Source organism: Onychostoma macrolepis, chromosome 09 (genome assembly GCF_012432095.1).
Source record: "Onychostoma macrolepis isolate SWU-2019 chromosome 09, ASM1243209v1, whole genome shotgun sequence".
Taxonomy (NCBI): Eukaryota; Metazoa; Chordata; class Actinopteri; order Cypriniformes; family Cyprinidae; genus Onychostoma; species Onychostoma macrolepis.
Genome location: NC_081163.1, coordinates 5,939,416 through 5,964,144, shown reverse-complemented (window position 1 = coordinate 5,964,144; position 24,729 = coordinate 5,939,416). Strand labels below are relative to the sequence as shown.

Sequence of the window (24,729 nt, the reverse complement as noted above, 5' to 3'; positions counted from 1 at the left end):
AAGGCAGCAGAAGTGTGATGTTTCAGGCCAGAGATGAGGTGTTTTGCTGAGTGATGCTGGCACATGGCGTTGCCGCTGACATTTAGCAGTCCATCATGAAGCTGCATTCCAGCAGGATGATGCTGAAATGATATCCAGAAGGGTGCGGTTTGGCATAAATGAGATGTATGCTAGGGCTGCCTGCAGTGACGCAAACTCAAGACATGAGTCATCAGCGTCGGCTTCCCATAAGAGCTGTTTATCATACAGCAGACACTGGACTTCCAGATGCAGAGCGCACACTGTCACGATTGCACAACCACACAGCAGACTCACAAATGTTGTATGGTTCGGTACTGATGGCATCCATGAGCTTTTTATAACAATGAATTGGTAGGAGAACACCGTTTTACTTCACTGTTGTTTTAGTGTGAGCATAAGCTTTCATTTTAGGAATAGCTCAACCAGAAATGAAAAACAGCTAAAAATTGACTCACTCTCAGGATATATACAAGATGTAGATGAGTTTGTTTGTTCATCAGAACAGATTCGGAGACATTCAGCATGGATGGATCCTCAGCAGTGAATGGGTGCCGTCAGAATGAGAGTCCATAAAAACATCACAGTAATCCACATGACTCTATCAGTCCATCAGTTAGCATCTTGTGAAGTGAAAAGCTGTTTGTACAGAGTTTCCATTGGTGAGCAAGTTGCTAAATTTCTCCAGATCCATTCTGATAAGGAAGCAAACTAATCTACATCTTGGATAACCTGAGGGTGAATACTTTTTCAACGCATTTTCATTTTTAATAAATAAATAAATAGACGTCAAATAAAGATTTGATTTGGAATAGCTGCATTACCTTACTGGTAGATTAGCCTAAAGTTCCTATCAAAATTTATGAAACAACTGGCCTAGCAACAAAATGAGCACTTCAAAAATATTATTTTAAATTATTATTACTCTGTGATCCACATTACATTTTCAACATATTAAAGCTACAATGTGATATTTATTCCTCTATTTCAGGGATTCCCAAACTTTTTTTAATCAGCCGAATCCTAAAATATTTACTTGAAGAACCCTCTGAGATTACAGATAAAATACTTTGATGGCGGTTAATGGTCAAATAAATAAAATATTGTAATAATATATCTTTGTTTCATGTTGGTTGTTTTTGTTTTAAAATGATTTAATTACATTTTTATGATTTCATTAGTTTTTAATTGTTTTTCATCAGCTTTGCATCTCTTACTGGTTTGTTGTTCTTTCAAGCGATGTTTTATTTTTCTTGTTGTAACTGGAGACTTGTGAGCTTCTCGCCATCTTATCAAAGGACATTTTTTCTGTAGTCAGTAATGATTCTGAGTCAAAAAATGACACCAGTTAATTTGCTGTGATATGATCAGAGAGTGATTTCAGAGTGATATGATAAATACAGTTTAGTGGGCTTTATATGAAAGTATTTGAGTGCTCAGTGACTGTCTGTTATCTATTGTCAGAGCTGTTGGTAGATTCTGACACAAAAGAGAAGCTAACACTGCTGTTACATGGTCATAAATTTTGGCCAATGGTGATTGTCAGAATTGTCCAATTAAGCAGCCTGTATGATATTGTATATCAGTATGTGTGATTACTGCTATAGAGCACAAGGGTTCTGGGTTGGAGATCACACACATAAGAGCAGATGCTCAACAGGCTTTGTTTTTTGTCAGGGCTTGACCTTTTCACGAGTATCCCATCTGTGTGCCTGGGTGGCTTTTCTGTCATAATGAGGGCTGGATATATATCCTGGGTTACCCATGATTTCATGGGTTAATATATAATAAATTGATGTTCCCTATCAGTCAGTCACGTTCGACGTAACGTCAGTGTGACTGACTAATGGGATCTCGCCCGAGAGCCCAATCACCTTCGAGTTTTAACAAAACAAGCCAATGACAGTTGGCGTGCGTGTTTCGCCACACGCACCCCGCCCCGCAGTGCGGGTATAAAAGGAGAGTACATGCAAACGCACATCAGCTTTTCGCTTTGGAGCCGAGCCTTCTAGGAAGACTGAATCTCCGCGAGTGTCTACGAAACAGCTTTGAGTGTTGGTGTGACGGTGCATCAGCGGGGGTTGCCGGTCCAGTGCTGCTGCTGCTTCCGGGTTGGACGGCACACTGCAGCTCGTCAAACTGCGGTCGCACAGCGACCTCTCCTGGGCTCTTCAACACTTTATTTTCTAAAAGAGCAATATCTAAAAGAGCTCCACGAGGGACAGGTGTCTTTTTAAAGATGGCTTCCCGCTCGTGTGTTTCTGAATGTGGTTGTTTCCTGGCTTCATCTGACGGTCACGATCACTGTGTCTCGTGCTTGGGCTTTCAGCACGCTGAAGCAGCGCTCGTGAATGAGTCATGTTCACATTGTGGGAACATGACCATTGCGATGCTGCGCTCCAGATACCTCCTCGTCAAACGGGGGGGGTGTCCCCCTTGCCATGCCCCGTTCTAGCTCCTCTGGTTCTCGGAGGGCTACTTCGGCTCATGGTGAGGGTGACTTGAGGATCACAGTGAGAGCTTCCCCATCGAGTGCATCTCTGCGGGCCTCTCACTCCTCCTGCGCATCGCACCATCTGGTGTTTCCGGACAAGCCCTCGGGATCCCCGGTCAGGGCGGGGCCCAGCACCTCGTTCGGAGCACCAGCGGATGACAGGATGTCGATGCACTGGAGGCCGCCTCCTTCTCCCGAACGCTCGAGGCTGGACGATCGGTTCCTGGGGGCGCAGGCCGATCGCCGGCAGCCGCCTTCGGTTCCATTCTTCCCAGAGGTGCATCAGGAGGTGACTAGGTCTTAGAGGGCACCTTTTTCTGCCCGAAACAGGCCTGGCCCCTCCTCCGCCCTCACCACCTTCGACAGTGGGGCGGCCCAAGGGTATGTGGCAATCCCCCCCAGTCGAGCGCGCTATTGCCATGCAGCTCTGCCCGCAAAGCACCGCCGCCTGGTAGGGGTAAACTACGCCTTCCGTCCAGGGCCTGTAAGATCTCGTCCGCTCTGACGGCCAAGGGTTACAGTGCTGCTGGACAGGCCGCTTCCGCCCTGCACGCCATGGCCCTCCTGTAAGTCCACCAGGCCAAGGCATTGAAGCAGTTGCACGAGGGTGGTGCTGACCCAGGTGTGCTCCAGGAACTGCGCACAGCGACGGACCTCGCCCTAAAGCCGCGGTCACACAGCTCTTTTCGCTCCATTGACTTCCATTCATACGCATGCGTATGCGTCAGACCGCAAACGCAAGCCTGTGCGAAAAGTTTTCGCATTTCGCTGCGTTCCAAAGTTCAAACTTGGTGAACACTGGCCTGCGAATTCGCATCACGTGATACCGTGTGACCAACGGCAGATCGATACATCACAGCATGACCTTCTATCTGAATTCAAAGAAAACTGCAGCGATGCAGGAAAGTGGTTTTAGATGTATTATTATATGTTACGTGTTGAATTTAAGTTTTTAAAAAGACAGCGTGACGTCATATCACAACCGTTGCAGCATGCAAAACAAATTCACATGCTCAAGGACTAGTGTGACCGCGGCTTAAGGGTGACGAAAGTCACGGCGTGGGCCCTGGGTCAGACGATGTCCACATTGGTGGTCCAGGAGCGCCACCTATGGTTGACCTTGGCGGATATGAGGGAGACTGACAAGCATCTCTTCTTGGACTCCCCGATCTCCCAGGCCGGCCTATTCGGCGAGGCTGTGGAGGGCTTTGCTCAACAGTTCTCCGCCGCACAGAAGCAGATGGAGGCGTTTCGTCATATCCTGCCCCGGCGGTCTGCTGCTGTCTCCACCCAGCCGCCGGCTGCAGCCCCTCCGTCTGCTTGTCGCCGAGGGCGCCCTCCTTTCCGCCCCTGCCAAGCCCGTGAGGCGCCAGGGCAAGCGGCGTCCCTAAGACAGGTGACCCGGAGTTTCTGGATTCTGCTCTTCAGGAGATGGTGATGGGTGGAGAATCTTTTGTTCCCTTTTTGTTTTATTCCGCCACTGGCTCCCCAGCCAGTGGTACCCAAAACCTAAAAAAAAAAGAGCAGTTTCCTTTTTCTCTGGGTCCCAAAAGGGCTAGGATGGCGGTGCACGAGACACAGTCTCTATCTGAGGTGGCTTCGCGCCGTTCATGTCCCAGGCAAGCTCAATCGTGCAGCCGACGAGCTCTCATGTCAGCCCGCCCTTCTGGGAGAATGGCAACTCCACCCCGAGACAGTCCAGCTGATTTGGAGACGCTTCGGGGACGCTCAGGTAGACCTGTTTGCCTCCCCAGACATGTCCCATTGCCAGCTGTTTTACTCCCTGTCTGAGGGGACCCTCGGCACGGACACGCTGGCATACAGCTGGCCTCGGGGGCCTACGCAAATATGCTTTTCCCCCAGTGAGCCTTCTTGCACAGACACTGTGCAAGGTCATGGAGGACGAGGAGCAGGTCCTCTTGGTGGCACCTTACTGGCCCAATCAGACTTGGTTCCCCGAACTGATGCTCCTCGCGACAGCCCCTCCTTGGCAAATTCCTCTGAGGAGGGATCTCCTTTCTCAGAGAGGGGGCACCCTCTGGCACCCGCGTCCAGACTTGTGGAATCTCCACGTGTGGTCCCTGGACAGGACACGGAGGTTCTAGGTGGGCTACCTCCAGCGGTAGTAAACACCATCACTTCAGCTAGAGCCCCGTCTACAAGACACGCTTACAGGCTGAAGTGGAACCTGTTCGTCGATTGGTGCTCTTCCTGCCGGGAAGACCCCCGGAGATGCCCAATCAGGGTCGTGCTATCCTTCCTGCAAGATGGGTTGGAGCGAAGGCTGTCTCCCTCCACCCTCAAAGTGTATGTTGCCGCTATTGCCGCACATCATGATGCAGTAGACGGTAAGTCTGTTGGGAAGCACGACTTGGTCATCAGGTTCCTCAAAGGGGCGAGGAGGTTAAATCCTCTGCGCCCTCATCTGGTACCCTCTTGGGATCTCCCCTCGGTCCTGACGGCCTTGAAGGAGGAGCCCTTCGAGCCTCTGCAGTCAGTAGAGCTTAAGTTTCTGTCGTTGAAGACAGTGCTCCTCACAGCATTGGCCTTGGTCAAGAGGGTAGGGGACCTGCAGGTTTTTTACGTTATCCTGAGACCCCGGCCTGGATATGTGCCCAAAGTTCCCACCACGCCCTTTAGGGATCAGGTAGTGAACTTACAAGCGCTGCCCCGGGAGGATTCTATAATCTCTGTGTAGAGCCCGTGTCCTCCCGTGTACTCACCTCAGGTGGCCAGTAACACCGGACCCGCTCTGTGTCGATCACGCTTGCTGCGTCATTCTCCTCTACGGACCGGATACGTGCGCTTTTACTGCTTCTCAGTTCAGTTCTCCTTGGCGAACCCTGTTGAAGTTCCTCCCGCACCCTTGGCAGTCAGGCGTGGCGGAGCGCCAGATGTCAGGTCCAGCACTCGTGTGTTTGCCCAGGGTCAGCCCTTGTGCTGGGCTAGGTGCCCGTGTGTAGTGATTCTCCTTTGGGTGATCCCACATGTGTATTTTCCACGGTACGGAGATTTATTTTATTATTTTTGTTATTAATACTTTTATGCAGTGAGGATGCATTAAATTGATCAAAAGTTGCAATAAAGACTTTTACATTGTTACCTGAAAAGCTGAAATTCAGCTTTGCATCACAGGAATAAATTACATAATTACATAAATTACATAAAATATAAAAACATTTGTAGTAATATTTGTCAATATTACTGTTTTTTTTTTGTTTGTTTTTTTGCAACCTTGGTAAACATAAGAGACATTCAAAAACAAAAGGAATGATCATTTTAATTTCAATGCCCTAATATAACATTGGAAAGTAATAAACAGCAATAATTAAATTCATATATTTATACTAAAACATATAAAAAACAAATGCAGCTCTATGAACATTTTTGTTGAATCGATTCAACTCAAAAGAGACATTTTAAACTGATTAATGGAAATGATCTGAACCTGCCAACCGGGTGCAGACAGACACCATGTAACAGTTTTCTCATTATAAACAAGCTTGTTTCATCGATTAACAACTTAATACGATCAATGTAATGTCACTTGATGAGCGCAGTGGTTATTGATGAGCCCCTGTGTTGTAACACAAGACCTGGAAACAGGTTTGTGTATGTCTTCCCTGTGTGTCCTTAAAACTGACCATGTTCTGCAAATTTTTTTCCCATGTTCCCTTGCTCCTGTGTTTGTTTTGGGGTCTCAGTGACATGATATCTTATGGCCTAATGTGGTCTCGCTCTTACAGGTTATGCCACCCCACAGGCCAACTGGAAATCCAGCCGTGAAAGAGAAGGGCTGATCCCGGACCCCCCTCCCCCCCGTGTTCCTGCAGCTGTGCCCCTCCCTGTCCCCATGGCGACAGGAGGCCATGCCCCCGAGACAGATGTGTTGATCAACCTGCATCAGGTGAGAGATGTCGAGACCCTGCCTGCTGTTTTCAGGTTCAGTAACTTTTAGTCATACTGCTTCATGCCTGTTCCGCAAACCTCACACCTGCAGCCGTGTTGGTTTTGTGATGCTGTGTAGCAGAAGTGCAGCTGCGGGTGGAGTTTCAGTCTATTTTTGCATTGCATGCTCAGCAGTAAAATGGTGAAAATGCACTGTAAATCATTATTCATCTACAACATTCCGCAATATGTGCTCCAACAAGACAATACAGAATAAATGAGTGAACTACTCACTGACTTTAAAAAGAAAAAAAAAAGTTACTAGACCTCATGACTTTCTGACTTTTTCTCTCGCAGTTTTTACTTTGTCTCAAAATTCTGATTTTTTGGTTTATGTCTTGATGAACTTATCTAATGGACTTATAAGTGTGACTTTTCATCTCATAATTCATAATACTTTTTTTTTTTCAAATTTCTCTCAAAATTCTGACTTTTTTCTTAGTTTAAATCTTCCAATTCGTTTTTTTTTCTTCTTCTGTGAAATAATAAAAAAATGCAATTCTGTCTTTTTTCTTGCACTTTTTTCTCTTGACTTTTTCTCTAGTTTATATATAAAACTTCTGCCTTTTTTTCTTTAGAATTGCAAGATATGAACTTAAAGTAATTAAAGGAAAATGCCAGAATCATGAGATAAAAAGATGCAATTGCTTTTTTACTTTTCTTTGTGGCAGAAACAAGCTTCCATGAAATACTCAATGTGGTGATCCTTTTTTTTTTTTGAGGGACCTTTTGATCTATCTGTTATTCTCTCTCTCTCTATATGTGACCCTGGACCACAAAACCAGACTCAAGTCACTGGGGTATATTTTTAGCAATAGCAAAAAATACATTGTATGGGTCAAAATTATCCATTTTTATTTTATGCCAAAAACCATTAGGATATTAAGTAAAGATCATGTTCCATGAAGAGAATTTAGTGAATTTCCTATCGTAAATATTTCAAAATTTAATTTTTGATCGGTAATATGCATAGCTAAGAACTTCATTTAGATAACTTTATAGGTGATTTTATTTCAGTATTTAGATTTTTTTGCACCCTCAGATTCCAGATTTTCGAATAGTTGTATCTTGGCCAAATATGGTCCTATCCTAACAAACCATACATCAATGGAAAGCTTATTTATTCAGCTTTCAGATGATGTATAAATCTCAATTTTGAAAAATTGACACTTATGACTGGTTTTGTGGTCCAGGGTCACATATATGGGCATACAGTTGTCACATGAGTGCTCCTGTTTGCCCTTACTTGGTTTTTCCTGTTTCCTGTCCTCGTTTAGTTTGATTTGATTCCAGGTGTGTCCCTTTAGTCCCCTCATTATGTTTATTATAAAAGCCTTGGTTTTCCCCATGTCTGATGTCCGGTAATTGTTTGTCTTCCCCCCGTGCTCCATGTTTCCCTGTGTTTCTGCTTCATTAAAAGAAGGTTTGATTGTGCTCCTCGACTCCTGCGTTCTCCTTGCTCTAGCGTAGATGTGACAACAGTACATATTATTACTATTATAATTAAATATAACTCAGTGGCGTTCCGTCCATATAAGCTGCGAATGCGCCGCATACCCAGGCCGTCTGAGAGAATGAGTTCACGGGCTAATGAATATAAACATCATTATAAGTTGATCTCTTGTCATTTGAGATGTGACTTAAAGCTTAATAAAGTGTTGGGAATAAGTAGGTAAAATTATTTATTTGAAAACAATGGTCATTTTCTGTAAATCTACGTCAGTGACGGAAGCTTCCGGGTAAGCGGATTCTCCGCAGCTTTGGCGCCTCCGCTCTGTGGCTATGACTCTCAGGATTGTAGCGCGGTCTCAGTGATTTGCTGGTAGGCGGCTGATTTCATGAGCGGGGTAAGCTGTCCACGAAGCGCTCGCCCAGGTGGAAAAATGAGCTGTTTCTGCCAGATCTCGATTGCCGAAAATTAGATTATGTTTGATGCAAAACTAACCCGACGAAATCATAAGAAAAAAAAACAAAACAAAAAACAAAAAAATCATAACTGTATATTTTCATGCTTTCTCAAGCAAAGCAAATTTTGAAAGTCCACTGAAAACATATCTGGTCATAGACAATGTTGATGGCGTTATTGTCAACATGCCTAAGTAGTAAATAAATGTAAAAAAGTTTATCAAAATATATACAAAATTTGAAATAATAACAAACATCAGGAAAAAATAGGAAACAATACCTTTGTTTTCCATATAATTGTGTCGCTTGCAGTTAAAGTCCTTCTGTGATTTTATTGTTGTTTGCAACGTTACTTGGCAATATTTTAAAGATATTATTATTATTATTTTATTATTTATTTAATAATAAAATAATATTGGGGGGGGGCTTAATCTTAGCACTCAGCATACCAGGTTAAAAAAGTCACCGCTCGCCACTGATATAACTACATATTATAACATCATTTAAAAGTAACTTTTCCTATTGAATATATTTTAAAATGTAATTTATTCCTGCGATGTAAATCTGAATTTTCGGTATCATTACTCTAGTCTTCAGTGTCACATGATCCTTCAGAAATCATTCTAATATGCTGATTTGCTCCACCAGAAATGCTTATTATTATTATCAATGTTGAAAAGCTTGTGTGTTGCTTAACATTTTGGTGAAAAAATATATGGTAGAAAGACTTAAATTGGAAAAGGTTGCTGAGCGACGGCAGGTTGGGGTCTGGTGGTGCAGTGGCAGGCAGGGAGGCGTAGGTGTTGGGTTGCATGTGATGGCTGGGCACACAGGCCGTACACAGGACAATAGCATCAGTCTGGCATCCGTTTCGTTTGACACTTGGGATGCACGGATCTCAGCCAGTGTGTGTAGATCTGAAAGACCCTTTTTGTGAATGCCTCCATTGCATGTGTTTTTCAGACTGGCAAAACCTGATTGCAACTGACTCTCAAATTGGAGAGTTAGCAATGTCAAAACTCTCTTTTTTCTCATTTTATGCAGAGACCTTCAAGTGTAAATAGGTATTGCAACATGGCCTTTATTATTAATTTAATACATTTTTAATATAAATATATTTTAATATTTTTTGTATAAAATTGTGCAGTCAAATTTAATCTAAATAAACTGTTTGACCTGTTTGCTCTCATATTTGACACAGTTTTCGTACAAGAAAGCATCAGAGGTAGGGCAGTAACAGAGAGAAGCTCAAAGTCACATTCTTCTATGCATTCAACTGTCACCTTCATCGCGTTCCTGTTGCTTACAGTTCTGCAACCCAAATAAACACTGAAGGCCACAAATAAACACATTTGTATCATAGTCAGGGCTCAATAATAATTTATCCTTAACCTATCTTCATTTTTATTTTGCCAATATTGTGATATGGTTTTTAATTAAACCTTTTCTTTTTAATTAATATATAATTTATTTAATATTAATTTAATTTATATAATTATTTGCATTGATGATAAAAAAACAAACAAAAAAAACTTTTTTTAACAAGTTTTCAGACCCGTGTGGTTTATACGGCGACATTGCATTAATTTTTTGATTCTCCTCCCTTTAATCCAAGTGATGACATTCATATCCACATATAATCAGATGAGCAAATGCGACCTTTTTGGAGCTTGAGACCACCTGCAGTACAACTAGACCCATTACTGATAGTTTACATGTCCTCAGATGTAAGCATAAACAATCAGGGCCTGTGTTTTAAAAGATCTGCCTCGTTTTGAGATGTGCTAATTGGTTGATGTTCAGCGTCGTCCTGTGGTGCTGGTGGATCCTCTCCTATTGATGTCAGGCTTTTAAAGGGCAGCTTGGCTTTCAGAGAGTGAGGCATGTGACAACGTTTGTCATAAAGCTCTCCGATATTACAGAACAACCTATAATTATTTTGTTTTTATTATTGATTAAATATTAATTAAATTAGTGTTTTAAATAAATGAAATTAATAAATGTTATTTTAGTTTTCCATGGCCATTTACCACCCTTTCCTTTAAGCCTTCAAATGAAATGGGTCATTATTTGATGCAGTTCTTTAAGGTATTTATGTAAACAGCTTATTCACACATTAAATGATTATTTATTATTTTCATGCCATGGAATAAGAATATATAAAACACAATTCTGACTTTTCATCTCACGATTCTGACTTTTTCATAGCTTATAATTTAGAAGTTTGTATCTCACAGTTCAGCGCCCCCCCCCCCAGAATTCTGAGCTTACACCTCAAAATTCTGCTTTTAGAATTCTCAGTTTAAATCTCACAATTCTGATTTTTTTCTCTCTCAAAATTCTGAATTTACATCTCACAATTCTGACTTATTTATTTTTTTCAGAATTTTGATTTTAAATCTTGCAATTCTGATTTTTTTTTTCTCTCTCATAATTTTGAGTTTACATCTCACAGTTCTGTAAAAAAAAGTTTGAATTTTATTTATAATTTGCAATTGCAACATAAAAACTCAATTCTGAGGACAAAAGTCTGAATTTAAGTTTTAAGTTTCAATTACCTTTTTTATCATTTATTACATTGTGGAAACAAACTTCTACTAGACAGGCCAAGTTTCAGAATTCTCAATAAATGTTGCTGTATTTGAATGCATTCATCATTCTTATTTTTTATTTTTTTTCAACTGGGTTGGATGTTTTTAGTTACATTATGTTTTCATACTGCAATGTACTCTCATAAGATTAGGGAAATTTTGATTCCTAATGATCTTTTTAAATGCATCATAGTAAGTTGGTATAAAGAAACATACCCTTATTAGTACCCACACATGGAGCATTTAGGGCCTGTTTTCATAAACTCAGCTGACATATTGTGAGTAAGTGTGGCTGGATCGTTTCAGGCAGCAATCTGCTCGCCATGGCGTCAGATAGCAGATTAATTGCCTGGTGTCGACCTGCATGCGGATGGCCATTTGGCATGTTGTGTCTGTGCTGTAGAGATCGCCATATCATGTTTCAGCAGAGAGAATTGAATGTTTAGTGATAAAATAGTGTGCAGGAGTCTTAGTATTAAAACCAAGACAAAATCAACATGTTAATGCTGGACATTTGTGACTTTATTGTTTTCTAAAGCAATAATCAGCATTCCTTATGTTGATGCAGACTCCCCACAAGCAGTGCCTCCTCTTTGAATTGGCAAAAATCAACACAGAATGAAGAAATCAATAGCAGTAAGTGAGAGGATTTGGCCAGACGGAGTAAACAGAAAGTGTTCAGTGATTGATGCACTGATGTTTCAGTCCAGCCCAGAACTGCACACTGATTTCCCACACGCAAATATTTGACCAAATGGTATTTATACTTCCCATAAAATTCAGTGGCTGTAGGACATACTGCAGCTCAGTGTGGTTTCTGAACTGTTTTTTTATGAAACGATGTTCCACGGCAATTCCATTTTCAGAAGTAAAAATAAATGATATGCCTTATTTTTCCCATATGACTTCAGTATGAACAGTCAAAAGTAATGTATTTCTTATGTCTTCCCATTCAATTAATTTCATATTTCATTATACATCATTTATTTTATAAGGACATATTTGTTCCCCAGTATTTCTTAAATTTTTTCTTCTCTTTTTTTCAATCCATTTTTTCTTTGAGTTAATAAAACCTAGCACCAAAGCCTAAAACACACACACACACACACACACACACAAATAAAGACAATAAATAAATTTTTTTTTTATTTCTAAATAGAAAATGTATTTATATTAATATTTAATATATAAAATAGTATTCATCCAACATATATTCCTTTATATTATGTTATATTCTTTATATTTTTATGTAATTTTTTAATTAAAATCATAAAATCGTTGGCTTGGTTACACAAGACATGCACTACTGGTCTAAAGTTTGGAATATTTTTTATTTTTTTTTAAAGAAATCTCTTAAGTTCACCAGACGGCATGTATTTGATCTATAATATGGCAAAATATGAGTCATATAGCAGTAATATTATGAAATATAAGTATAGTTTTACAAAATAAAATAAATATTTTTTATTATATTAATATTAATCATTTATATATATATATATATATATATATATATATAAATATTTTATATATATACAAATATATATATATATATATATATTTTGTAAAATTGTAATTATATTTAATATATTATATATCATATATTATCAATTAATCACTTTTTTGTAGGATATTTTATTCATAGTTAAAACTTATACTTAAAAGTCAACATGAAATCAAAATGAACTGTTTTCAGTGCTTGTTACTGTTGTATATTACAAAAAGATTTTTAGAATGTTTAAATCTGAATATAGAAGTGAAATTGATTGCATTTCATGTTGACATCCAAGTACTATATGCTACATATATTATCCATTAGACAGAGGTAGATTTATACAACAATGCACTTCTCTCACTTTCAACACAGACTCTATACTTCCCAAATACACAAGAAATGCAGGAAATGCAATGTGGAATAAAGCTGTTTAAAACCAGTCAGGCTGAATTTACGCGTCTGCATTGCGGTCCAGAAGGGTGACTCAGAAACGTTCCTTCACCCTATACAGACGGATGTGTGAAGCTCTGCTGTGAATGGAGGAGTGAGAGCCAGCGAGTTCCTTGCACCAAACTGTTGAACTCACTTGAAAAAGGATAGAACATTTTATAAATAGAGTATTATTGCTGTGCAGTGTTTCCACACACACGTGAATTGGCCCTAACAACATACGCACAATGATGTTTTTCTATCATATTTCAGCTACACTTTGTCAAAAAGTCAGTCGGGTTAATTTAGTCATTTGTTAGATTGTGTGTAATTTATTAGGTCCCACTTTATATTAAGTGGCCTTAACTACTATATATTTAAATTAATCATTCGGTACAATGCACTTATTGTGTACATACATGTTCTTACATTGTACTTATATTGTTAATAATACCTTTATGTAATTACATTTGTAATTAATTTCTGTAATTACATTTATAATTACACTGTTTACCCATCCCTTACACCTTAACCCACCCTTAAACCTACACATACTACCAAACCTGTCCCTAACCTTACCCGTATCCCCCCTCAATAGCAGCAGAAGTGTTTTGCAATACAATATGAACACAATAAGTACATTGTACTTATTTTTTGATGTAAGTACATAGTAATCAAGGCCACCTAATATAAAGTGTGACCATTTAATCTGACTGATTCATTCTACTAATCGACTCATAAGAGTAATTTATTCATGAATCAGAATACACTCGCTAAGTGTTGTCGTTTTGTTATTTACTTAATTTTTCTATCTAATCGCATTCAATCCAGAAGGCAAACTCACAACAAAATATAATTTCTTTTTAGTAGCAGCACCGTGAACATTGTAGCAGCATAATGAGTCATACAGCAGTGAAAGATACTACAGTGAAAAATGCAATGTAAAAGTCTCTAACCAATGGGAAATCAAAGCCATTGTCATAGCAGATCAATGATGATGTTATTAGTTTATTCCTTCTATACATACATACACATTTTCCCAAGCCTTAGCATGTTTATGAGCGAAATAAGAGATGAGATCCTTGCATAGGATGGACTGTCCCTGGAATAGATGTCTGGTCTTAATCGGTCCCCTGAGGTCCCTGCTAGACGCTGTGTTATCAGTGTTTACACTGTACGGGGTCGAGGATGTCTCTATTCTCAGTGGTCTGAGCTCATGTTGTCATGGCGACGATGATCTCATAGTGCTGTGTACAGCTGGGGTAACCACCGCCCTCAATCCTGATGCCACCTGTTCAGGTTGGGAGGGGCAACATTGATCTTCTGCTTAGAAAAGTTACAGCATGTGTTTTACTGTACAGAAACATACCATGTTATTATGATTCACTGCATGTAATTTGTTGCACAGTTAGATGATTTGTAAACAGACTTGCATTCTTGAATGGACTGATGTATTCTGGGAAATTAACTAAGATTTGATTCTTATACAATTCTTGATAATTAAAATATCTTATATAATTCTTGATAATATCTTATATGATTCTTGATTGATTCTTGATTCATCTCCTGGTCAGTTAGAGATGGGAGTCACTGAGAAGATGTCCATGCTTTTTGCGAAACAGCTTAACAATTCTGGTTCCTTAATGATTCTTGTAGTAATAATTGATTTTAAGGATATAGTATTTATTTATTTTTTTATCATTTAATTTTGTTATTTTTGGTAACATATTTATGTCTAGTTCATATTTATGACATATAAGTTCACAACTAAATAGATTTATATAAAATAAATTATTTATTGTACTAAAAAATCACTGTCAAATAAATAAATAAATAATAAATAAATACAAGTTAAAAAAAAGAAATAACGCCAGCTTCATTGCTTCAGGAACGCACATTTCACCTGCTTTTGACATATGTGTGAAATCCTGGAGAAATGGAAGCAGCCCTTCTCTGACTGAAATCTCTCTTTTCAAAACCGTGTAATGAAATATTTTTCCATAGTGACGGTGAGTCATTGCTGGTACTGTGGGAAAGGGCAGATGCTGTGAATCTCGCCGTAGTGTGCTAGTGAAATGCCAGCAGTGAGCTGGGTGATCTGGAGTTTTTAAGGAGAGGAAGGTGTCTCTGCTTGCAGCTCTGTTAATGACGCTAATGGAGTTGTTTATAAGCCAATGACTCACGATAACAGGCATAAACAAAACATCTCGTTTACATCACTTCTTGGCAGCATCTGTGAGCTTCATTGCTGTCAACAGTCTCGTGTAAGAGCCACATGTGTAGAGCAGTTCGCTTATTCTCTCTGCTGAGGTCATTGAGCTGTAAGGCAAGGCTAGTTTATTTATATAGCATGCTTCTTACATAGTAATAATTCAAAGTCCTTGTATTATATTTTCGAATCCATTATGTCATTCACAGTGCTTCATGGAATTGTTCTTTATTCCCTCATTAAAAGGGAATAGTCTTATTTTTTGTTGTTGTCTAGAACAACTTTCTTTCTATCACAACTTCCATATTTATTTATTTAGTTCAAATGCTTTTTTTAGTCACAATTTCCAAAAAAAAAAAAGAAGATGAAATTAACATTTGTTTTGTGGTATTTGTATTTGAATAATTTATACTACAGCCAATTAAAAAAATTACAAATAATTTTGAAAAAAAATGTTTTTTGAAAAAAAGTCATTTTTATAAAGAATTATTTAAAAAAATTATAAAAACATGATCTCCCTGATTTTAATTATTATTATTTATTTTGTTTTGGCTGTAGGATCAGTTTAATTATATGGAATATAATTATATATATATATATATTAGTGCTATCAAATGATTAATCGTGATTAATCGCATCCAAAATAAAATATTTTGTTTACATAATATATGAGTGTGGACTGTGTATATTTATTATGTATATAAACATACAAACACATTCATGTATATATTTAAGAAAAATATGCTATGTTTATATATTAAATATGTTTATATATAATATAAAATTTTATAATATAAATATATAAATGTGTATACATGTAAATATTTTCAAAATATATACATGCATGCGTGTGTATTTATATATACATAATAAACAAACACAGTACACATACATATATCATGTAAACAAAAACTTTATTTTGGATGCGATTAATCACGATTAATAGTTTGACAGCACTAATAAAATATATATATATATATATATATATATATATATATATATATATATAATTTTTTAAATATACTTTTTATTTTTTAATTGTAGTATAAAATAAAATATGAGTGTGTGTGTGTGCATTAATAATGCCATTAAATACCATAACAAATGATCAAATGAGTAATTCATACTAAAATATTAAATGCATTACATGTGTCTAAAAACACAGAAGTTAAATTTCAATGAATTTCATTCAATTTTAATTATGTCTTTACCAAAAAAAAAAAGAAAAAAAAAAAAAAGAAGAAATATCTGTTACTAATCGGCTACTTAAATTTGCAGCCTCGGTGTAAGTGTCAGACAGGGATTGACTCTCTTTCCTTGGCTGCCTGGAAAGGTCAGTACTTAATAGTGACTGTGAGAATGAATGAGTATTCTGTACTTACACAAAGAGCTCAGGTGGGCCTCCACAGTCACTTGATATGCAGGCCAGTCTTTGCAGGCATACCTGTACTTTCAGGCTGCACTTCCAGCACCAGAATAGGCTCTTGAACACTCTTTGTCAAGCAGCCTCCTCAGGATGGAGTCCAGACAAAGAATGCGAGCAGATGCTCTTCACTCTCTCACAGTTGTGGCACAGGTTTCATGGATGAGACTCACAATGGAATGTCAGTAGTACTGGTACTTTGAATTGAAGTTGATATTAACACAATAATTAAATAATGTAATAAAAGAAGTTTTCTGCAGTATCAGAAGTACTAAATACTGACTGGATGCAATGCCTGAGGGCTGTCTGACTGAAAAGCGACTGCTTTCCAACACCCACATACATATTTGCGTGCTTGCTCTGTGAAAGGCGTTTGGGCCTTTAGGAAAAATAGAAAACTATGTGCTGTGATCTTTATTACTGAATGTTTACTTGAATAATTATTTGAAAAACAATGTTATTTGAGGCTATATGCCACTGTTTCCTACAGTATTCTGTTTAGCTTCTGCTGACGCGTTCACAAAGCTTCAAAACATTCACGAATCTTGACCAAGTCATGTGATTTCACCAAAACTACTACATGTTATACAAATTAATTGATGCTGATAATTACGGATATTACTGATAACACTTTGCAAATTATACTTTAAAGACGACACTTGCAGTTTTGTGAAACATGATATGTAATTCAACATATTTTGCGACCTTGTTGCATATGGAGTTTTGAGCGAATAGTGAATCATTTTGCGAAGCAGTTGGATCATATGGTTTGAAGTATCGAAAAGCCTCGCTCCCCCATCACTGTGGGAGACTCGTCCTTTCTTCACTATATATATCTTTCATTTATTGTAAAACATTTTATAGTAAATGTGTATCTTTAACTAGACTATATATATATTATACACTGTAAAAAATGCAACAGCACATTTTCCAGTTTACGAAACCTTTTGAGTCTCATATACTGAAAAATGCTATTTTCTTGAAACTACATAAAAACCCTTGTCAGACCAACAAAATTACCCCAAATGTTGTCCCAACTAGTCAAACACAGTTGTCTGAACAAAGAATTTCATATTGTTGAAATGTTAAGGCTTTGTGAGTTCCCAGCATGCGTTGCAGCATGAATAAATTGTGTTATAGGATTATTGTTTTGCTGTTTGCTGATTTCATTTAAACATTTTTTGTGGTTGTTTTATCATTATTGTTAGTTATTTATTGTACTGTGATGTAAAGGGCTCATCTTTTTAACATTTGTTAAATGTAGAGTATGTTCAACCACTTTTGTCCGTTTCTGGATATCTTAGTCTTGTAAGTTGTCTAAAAAACAAAGACAATATTGTCTACTTATTAGACTAACTCATCCATTAACGTGTGTCATTTGTAAACAAGTAAAAAAGTTCACACAACATAATTTGAGACGCATTGGAAAAGCATTACAAGTCTTTAACGAACAAAACTGTGTTAGCTGAACAAAAAAGAGACATGTGACTTTACTCAATGACTTGGGTTGAGTGAACAACTTGGTCCAAAGTTGAGTAAACTCAAAAAAGCTGTGCAGCAAGTTGCCTTGAAATTTTAAGTCAACTTTTCATTTTTTACAGTGTACTCACTTTGATACAGATATCACTGAAAATAATGATAAGTTGCAGTTCAGTCGATGTTGATGCTTTTGAGCTATAAATTAAAAGAACCGGTTAATAATAGTAATTCGTTCAGATGTCAGTCTACACTAGCCACACTGTATAGGCCCTGTCCCAAATGGAACACTTCATGTGCACTTGCGGTCTTACGGACTTATGGCCGCCGCGTGTCCGTTAAGTCCACAAAACCCTATAGGGTGCCCCATTCGTCATTTTTACGCTCAGAAGGCTGCTCACGAGTGCCCCCCTTTGCGGCCGCTATGCTCCCTCGATCCGCACTTCTACTGAGCTTGCACTGGGGCGAGCTTCGCAGTGGACTTCTACCCGACAGTCAAAGCCTCATTATGGCACGAAAGTGCGGAAGACTCTGAGGGTTTAGGGTGCCATTTGGGACAGAGCCTATGTTTTTGATAAACTAAAAGGAACCGGTTCTTAAGAGTCTTTAAAGGCTGCACAGCTCCTTGATATGTTTAAGTTTTGACTTTTGCTATTTGCCTTTTAATATTTTAGAGCTGCTTACAATCGTAGACTGTGAAACATGACATAATCGAGGACACGCTGAGCTGCAGCTATGTTCATTAATTTGCACCTGAACATTCTATTACTATTACAATGTAATGTTTTGGAGCACAGTTTAGTGTTGTTGTAGTCTTTAGGTCCTCTATGCGACTAGGACGAAGGGATCTGTCATGAAGGTAAATCTCTATATAAATACATAAAATACAATTACAAAAACAAATTTCTGAAAGATCTCTAATACTGATCTTCTCTGTCCCTTGTTGTGAATGACTCTTCCATTCACATGCTGCTGTTTGAGTCACATGGCAAATTCAAAGTTCAGTGACAACATTAACAAGGTAAGTTCAATAACATAATGTTTTTCATTTGAATTTAGCATAAAATCACTGTATTTCTGATACTGGTCTTCTGTGTTTTTTTCTGTTCTTAACTCTGTTTATCTACATGTTACTGTTTGAGCCCTTATATGGCAAGTGTGGGTCATGTGGTAACATTACATTAACAAGTTAAGTTCAAAATCCCAAATGTTTCTTACAATATAAAACTAGAAAGTGTTTCATTTGAATACAGCATAAAATCACTGTATTTCTGATACTGGTCTGCTGTTTATTTTCTACGCTTGACTCTCTTCATGTACATGTCACTGTTTGAGCCCTTACTATGGTAAATGTGGGTCACGTGACAACATTACATTAACAAGGTAAGTTCAGTAACAGAATGTGTTTCATTTGAATGCAACACAAAAATCACTGTATTTTGATACTGGTCTTCTATGTTTTTTTTCTATGCTTGACTCTTCATCTACATGTCACTGTTTGAGCCCTTTACTATGGTAAATGGGGGTCATGAAATTAACAAGGTAAGTTCAATAACCCATTTTTTAATAAAAAAAAAAAAAAATGCTTTTGTATAAGTTCTCCCCATTTCTGTTCTTTCCTCGCTGGTTATTGTTGGATTATATTGTGTTTTGCTACCCCAGCTCCTGGATTCCTGTGTTCTTTGTGGATTTAGTATTAAAAGGCTATTTTTGGGATTTACTTCTTCGTCGTGCGCTTAGTATCAGCACCAGCACGTTACTATGTGGAAAATGAAGAGTCACGTGTGACCAGTGTTGGGAAGGTTACTTTGGAAATGTAATAGGTTACAGATTACAAGTTACCCTACTTAAAATGTAATAAGTAGTGTAACTTTTCAATTACTTTATTAAAGTAATGTAACTGATTACTTTTTGATTACTTTTCTAAAATTCTAATGTTTTCAACTGTTAATCATTTTCAAACATGTTAATCAGGCAGGGTTAACCTTACAGTAGTACTCAACACTGATTACTGTCAGATTTTCGAAATATTTCATCACTTGAATTAATATTGTAATATTTTAATTTTAAAGGAGACATTGGATGAAAAATATCTTAATTTGCATATAAATGTGTCTTAGCAGTTTGTTTACACAACCAGCCTACAATGATAGAAATTCACTCCTTTTTTTTTTTAATCCCCCAAAAACCTAAACAGTCTCAATTATCAAGCCATTTTGATTGTGGAGTAAATAACCAGCGCTCTCTTCCACCTTCAATACCACGACTGAGGTGAGACCCTTGAGCAAGGCATCAAACCCCCAACTGCCCCCCGGGCGCTGCAGCAATATGGCTGCTCACTGCTCCGGTTGTGTGTTCACGGTGTGTGTGTGTTCACTACTGTGTCTGTGCACTTGGTTAAATCGGTTAAATGCATAGCACAAATTCTGAGTACGGGTCACCATACTTGGCCACATGTCACTTAACTTTCACTAAATTCGTTTATGTCTGGCTGTGCAAATCATTTTACTCCAGACTGTTTTCTGAATGAGGGACAATTCAAGGCAGGTTTTGTTAAAAATTTAAAACTCAAGGATGGATCACTTCCACAGAAGAGACGGGCAGGGTGAGCAGTGCTCATTAGCATGTAAAGAGATATGCACCGAAACGAGTCACTGTGAACAGAGCTGTTTTTGACAAGGTAAAAAGGGTGATGGTTTACCACTGAGACCATTTCAAGAAGACCCTAATGAATCATACCACCTTGTGGAAAATGGGCATCCGATGTCCCGTTTGAAGCACAGCCTCCACAAGATCAGACTTACTTTAAAATCATGCTGAGGTTTAAATACAGATTTGAAATCAGAACAAGAAATAATTTAATAGCTATGATACTGTTTTTGGAATCAAATCTTTGCATAGCTATGACAGGAAACACTGGATCTAACAATGCCTTAGAAAAAAAAGAGTTAATCTTTAAAAAAAATATATATACATAAACCCATATAGGAAATATAATAGTTATCGGACAAGCATGTTATAAACTTCTGAAACATTGGTGTTTCATATTTTAGAGCAGTCACTGAAATTTATGAAAGAAGTCAATTAAATCTGGATGGGGGAGTGTGTCTGAAAAAAAAAATCTGATTTAACCCCCTTTGTAATCCTTAACATTTTCATAAGTATCTGTAATTTAATTACACATTTTTTCTCAGTAACTGCAACTGATTACAATTACTTTTATTTTGTAATTAAATTACGTAATTCCGTTACATGTAACTAGTTACTCCCCAACACTGTGCGTGTTAAAACAACTTTACAGGTTGTAGCTGTTTTCACCCCTTCCTCATTCTAGTTGACATTAGGTAGAGGAAAAACAGAGGAATGTAATGAGTCTAAATGAAAGCAAAAGATTGTTTTGTTAGAAGATACAGAGGGAAGCAGTATTATCATCTAATACACAAACAATCACTGGCAACGATATTTCGTTGTTATACATTCATAATTGTGGTTTTGTGTTGATCAACAAATTCTCATAAATTTGTAATTTAAGGTGAGGCACCACAGATGAACAGGGTAAAAAAAAATAACTAATAGATATATTTTTACTTCCCTAGGTGATTAAACACATTACCACACAATTGTTTTGTATTACAAGAACATTATGTTTAAATATGCAAATGAGAAATTACAGTATCTAATTAAATATGTACTAGCTGAATACATATTCAGAACAGAAACCAAACATTGTGCAAAGCCATATTCAAAATTATTGTTATTTTTGTTGACATTAGTCAAAAGATTTTACACAGGAGATTCTTTTCATCACTTCATAAATCAGAAAATACTGCTTTCTTTTCACTAGCCTTGGAGTTTTTATTACTCCTGCTTGCATCAGAAAGAGTGTGCATGTGGGTGCAAGGTGAAGGTGAACATGATGATGATGATGTTGAACGTGATGATATTACTTTTGTGCATCGATTTCAGAACAAAAAATACAGCAGTCAAGAACAGAGGTGACAGGAGACCTTCCTAAGATTACGGTTAAATGACTTGATAATAATAATAATTTGCTCCAGCTCTTTTTTTCTGAAGACTACTGTGTTTCTAATTAGACTAGATTAGGGGAAAAAAATGACAAAAATAAAAAGATATTCTTTTTAAGATGACTTACCTGAATTGTTACATCACATTACATGTAGTTTTCTTCCTCTTGAAGGAAATAAACACTTTGTCCTCGTACCTGAGAAGAAATTCAAGTCTGAAGAAGAAATAATCAAAAATTTGCTTAAGCAATTCCAGGAGGCATCCTCCGTGGAGGAGTGTGCATGTCATTTTAGTTTTCTGCATTATTGGTTTAAGAGTAGGAACTAATATTGATACTACAGTGAATGAACTTAATGCTCTCTCAGGTAATGTACAGTTAGTGAATGTGCAATTTATCTGAACTCATTTTAACTTTAATCTTTGACCATTCTTTTTTTAACAGAATGTAAACCTGCTGTTTTCATGGTGTTCCATCACACATTTGACCCAGAGAAATTTGTACCAGATAGCAGCAGCATTGTGACCCGGATGAATACACTCACAGTGGACTGTCTGTTCAACGAGGATGACGTACGTATTGTTGGACTGCATGAAGAATAATGAAGCTCTGCACATAATTTATCAATGGCTGCAGATACAGGTACCCAGAAGGATAAATGTTATACTGTAAAATTAGTATATGGATGTAAATGTAAGTATATAGATTTGTGAAGTTTGCAGTTAAATTGCCCCTATTATGGATTTCTGAAAATGACCTTTCATGCAGAGTGTAACACAGCTCTAAATGAATGAAATCATCTTGCAAAGTTTTAAATCTGAAAATGCTCTGTGCATAAAGTTATTGTCTCTCAAAAGAAAGAGTCGACTCTGAATCATTGAAATGAGTTGTTTTTAAAACGAATCCCAAGCCATTTCATGTTGATGTCAACATGAAACATTAGCATATTGCCCGCCCACTTGTTGGTCTTTTCACGTTGTTCTGAATGAAAATGCAAATTCATTCTTTGCCACTAGGTGCAGCTTTTAGAGCAGTAAAAATAGCGGTTTCCCCGGTAACACTGTACACAAAGCAGCACTGCGCTCACAAATTCTGCTTTATCAGGCATTACAGGCATGATGAAATGGAAATGAGACCAATCGGACCAATCACCGCAGATTAGCATCACTAAAGGTGGTTTTTGGAAAAATAAATCGTTAAACTAATCGTTTAGGAGTCGTTGAGCAAATAAGGTAAAAATAAATGCATCTTATAAGACAATGAAAGTGTTTTTTGACCTTGCATGCATGTCAACCTGTTGTTGGGGACTCCCAAAACCAAAATATAAACCTTTCATTAACCATAATAGGGGCACTTTAAGAGTAAATTGGGAACGCATACGACATTTGGCAAAACAAATGTCATACAAGAGGTTATGTTGCCTATTAAGAGATATTTCTACAATATTTTGTCCCATTTTCTTTTCACATTTGTATAATAAATCTGTATATACTTTTTTTTTTCTGATCCAATAGGATACACAACTACAAAAAGAGAAGCCCCAAGCTAAATCACACTGTGAGTATGATTTGTTTTTAGTAGCTTTAATATTAGTCATTTTTTTAAAATATATTAATAAATACAGAACTGTGAGTAATTGCAATCATGTCAAACAGAATGTGATGACTGAATTAACGTAGTAATTAGTCAGTAATTAACCCTTGTGTGGTGTTCATATTTTTGTTATTCAGTCAGTGTTTGTGGGTCTGGTGGACCCGCTGCATTTTAGTTTTTTTAATTCAACACAATTACAAAATTTATGTTAAAATACTCAACAGATGTTTACTTCATCCCATTTACAAGCAATATAAACAGCATATATGGTTAATATTTACTCTTTACCTTTGTTAGATCACATTTATGAATTAAAGTGCTACTTTGTGCGGGAACGACAGGGGCAGAAACTCACTCACACTCTCACAGATTCTCTCTCTCTCATACACACACACACACACACATACTAACAGCTGACCCAGACAATTGGTGGACAGACTAAAGGTACACAGGACCGAAAATTTCCACACTTTTATTAGCCCCGGGTCCAGTGGACCCAAACATCCTGTATGTAATATAAATGTGTAGGGGGGTGTACAGTGTTTGGTCATTGAAAATTCTGTTGTATGAAAGTTCTGATATGTTCTTCACAGAAAATGAGCCAAGGCCAAGGAAAATAATTAATCGTATAATTTTTCTTTTGATAAAAACTTAAAACGGGTCCCACAGACCCGAACACCATACAAGGGTTAAAACTAGAATTACTTACTTGTATTTGCATAAGGGGTATCAAATGATGGCATTACTATATTCAATGTTTTGTGGGACTATATATATTAATAAATGCAGAACAGTGAGTAACTGCAACTATGTCAAACAGGCTTATGCAGACTCATTTAACAGTATGAATGAGGAGGACAGGTCAGCAGGGGAACAGAAGAACTTCGCTTCAGTCACACTTGCTTCGTTTTTTGTTACTTGTATTTGCATAAGGGGCATCAACTGATGACATAGCTATTATATAATATGTTTTATGGGGCTTTTTGACACTTGTAAAATCACTCAAGAATGCAAATTGTGAAATAAAATGAAACCTGATTATGGATGTGTTGGTCTGTTATTGTCTTCAGTCTCAGAAACTATGAAGAGTCGGCACCTGGGTAGCGTGTCGACATGCAGCGGGT

The 24,729-nt window shown here is 37.6% G+C and overlaps 1 protein-coding gene and 1 long non-coding RNA gene across 4 annotated transcripts in view; both read left to right on the top strand.

Annotated features, from left to right (window-relative positions):
- slc4a3 (solute carrier family 4 member 3) overlaps positions 1-24,729 on the top strand; it is a 90,653-nt gene that overhangs the window by 21,467 nt on the left and 44,457 nt on the right. For all 3 annotated transcript variants that reach the window (XM_058786668.1, XM_058786667.1, XM_058786670.1), the window contains exon 2: positions 6,259-6,419. In XM_058786668.1, the coding sequence (XP_058642651.1) occupies positions 6,366-6,419 (54 nt within the window). In that variant the 5' untranslated portion in view covers positions 6,259-6,365. The remainder of the gene's footprint in view (positions 1-6,258; positions 6,420-24,729) is intronic.
- On the top strand, positions 19,004-23,554 carry LOC131546782 (uncharacterized). Its single transcript, XR_009272779.1, has 3 exons — positions 19,004-19,371; positions 22,505-22,584; positions 23,527-23,554. It is a non-coding gene; the product is annotated as an uncharacterized LOC131546782 (long non-coding RNA).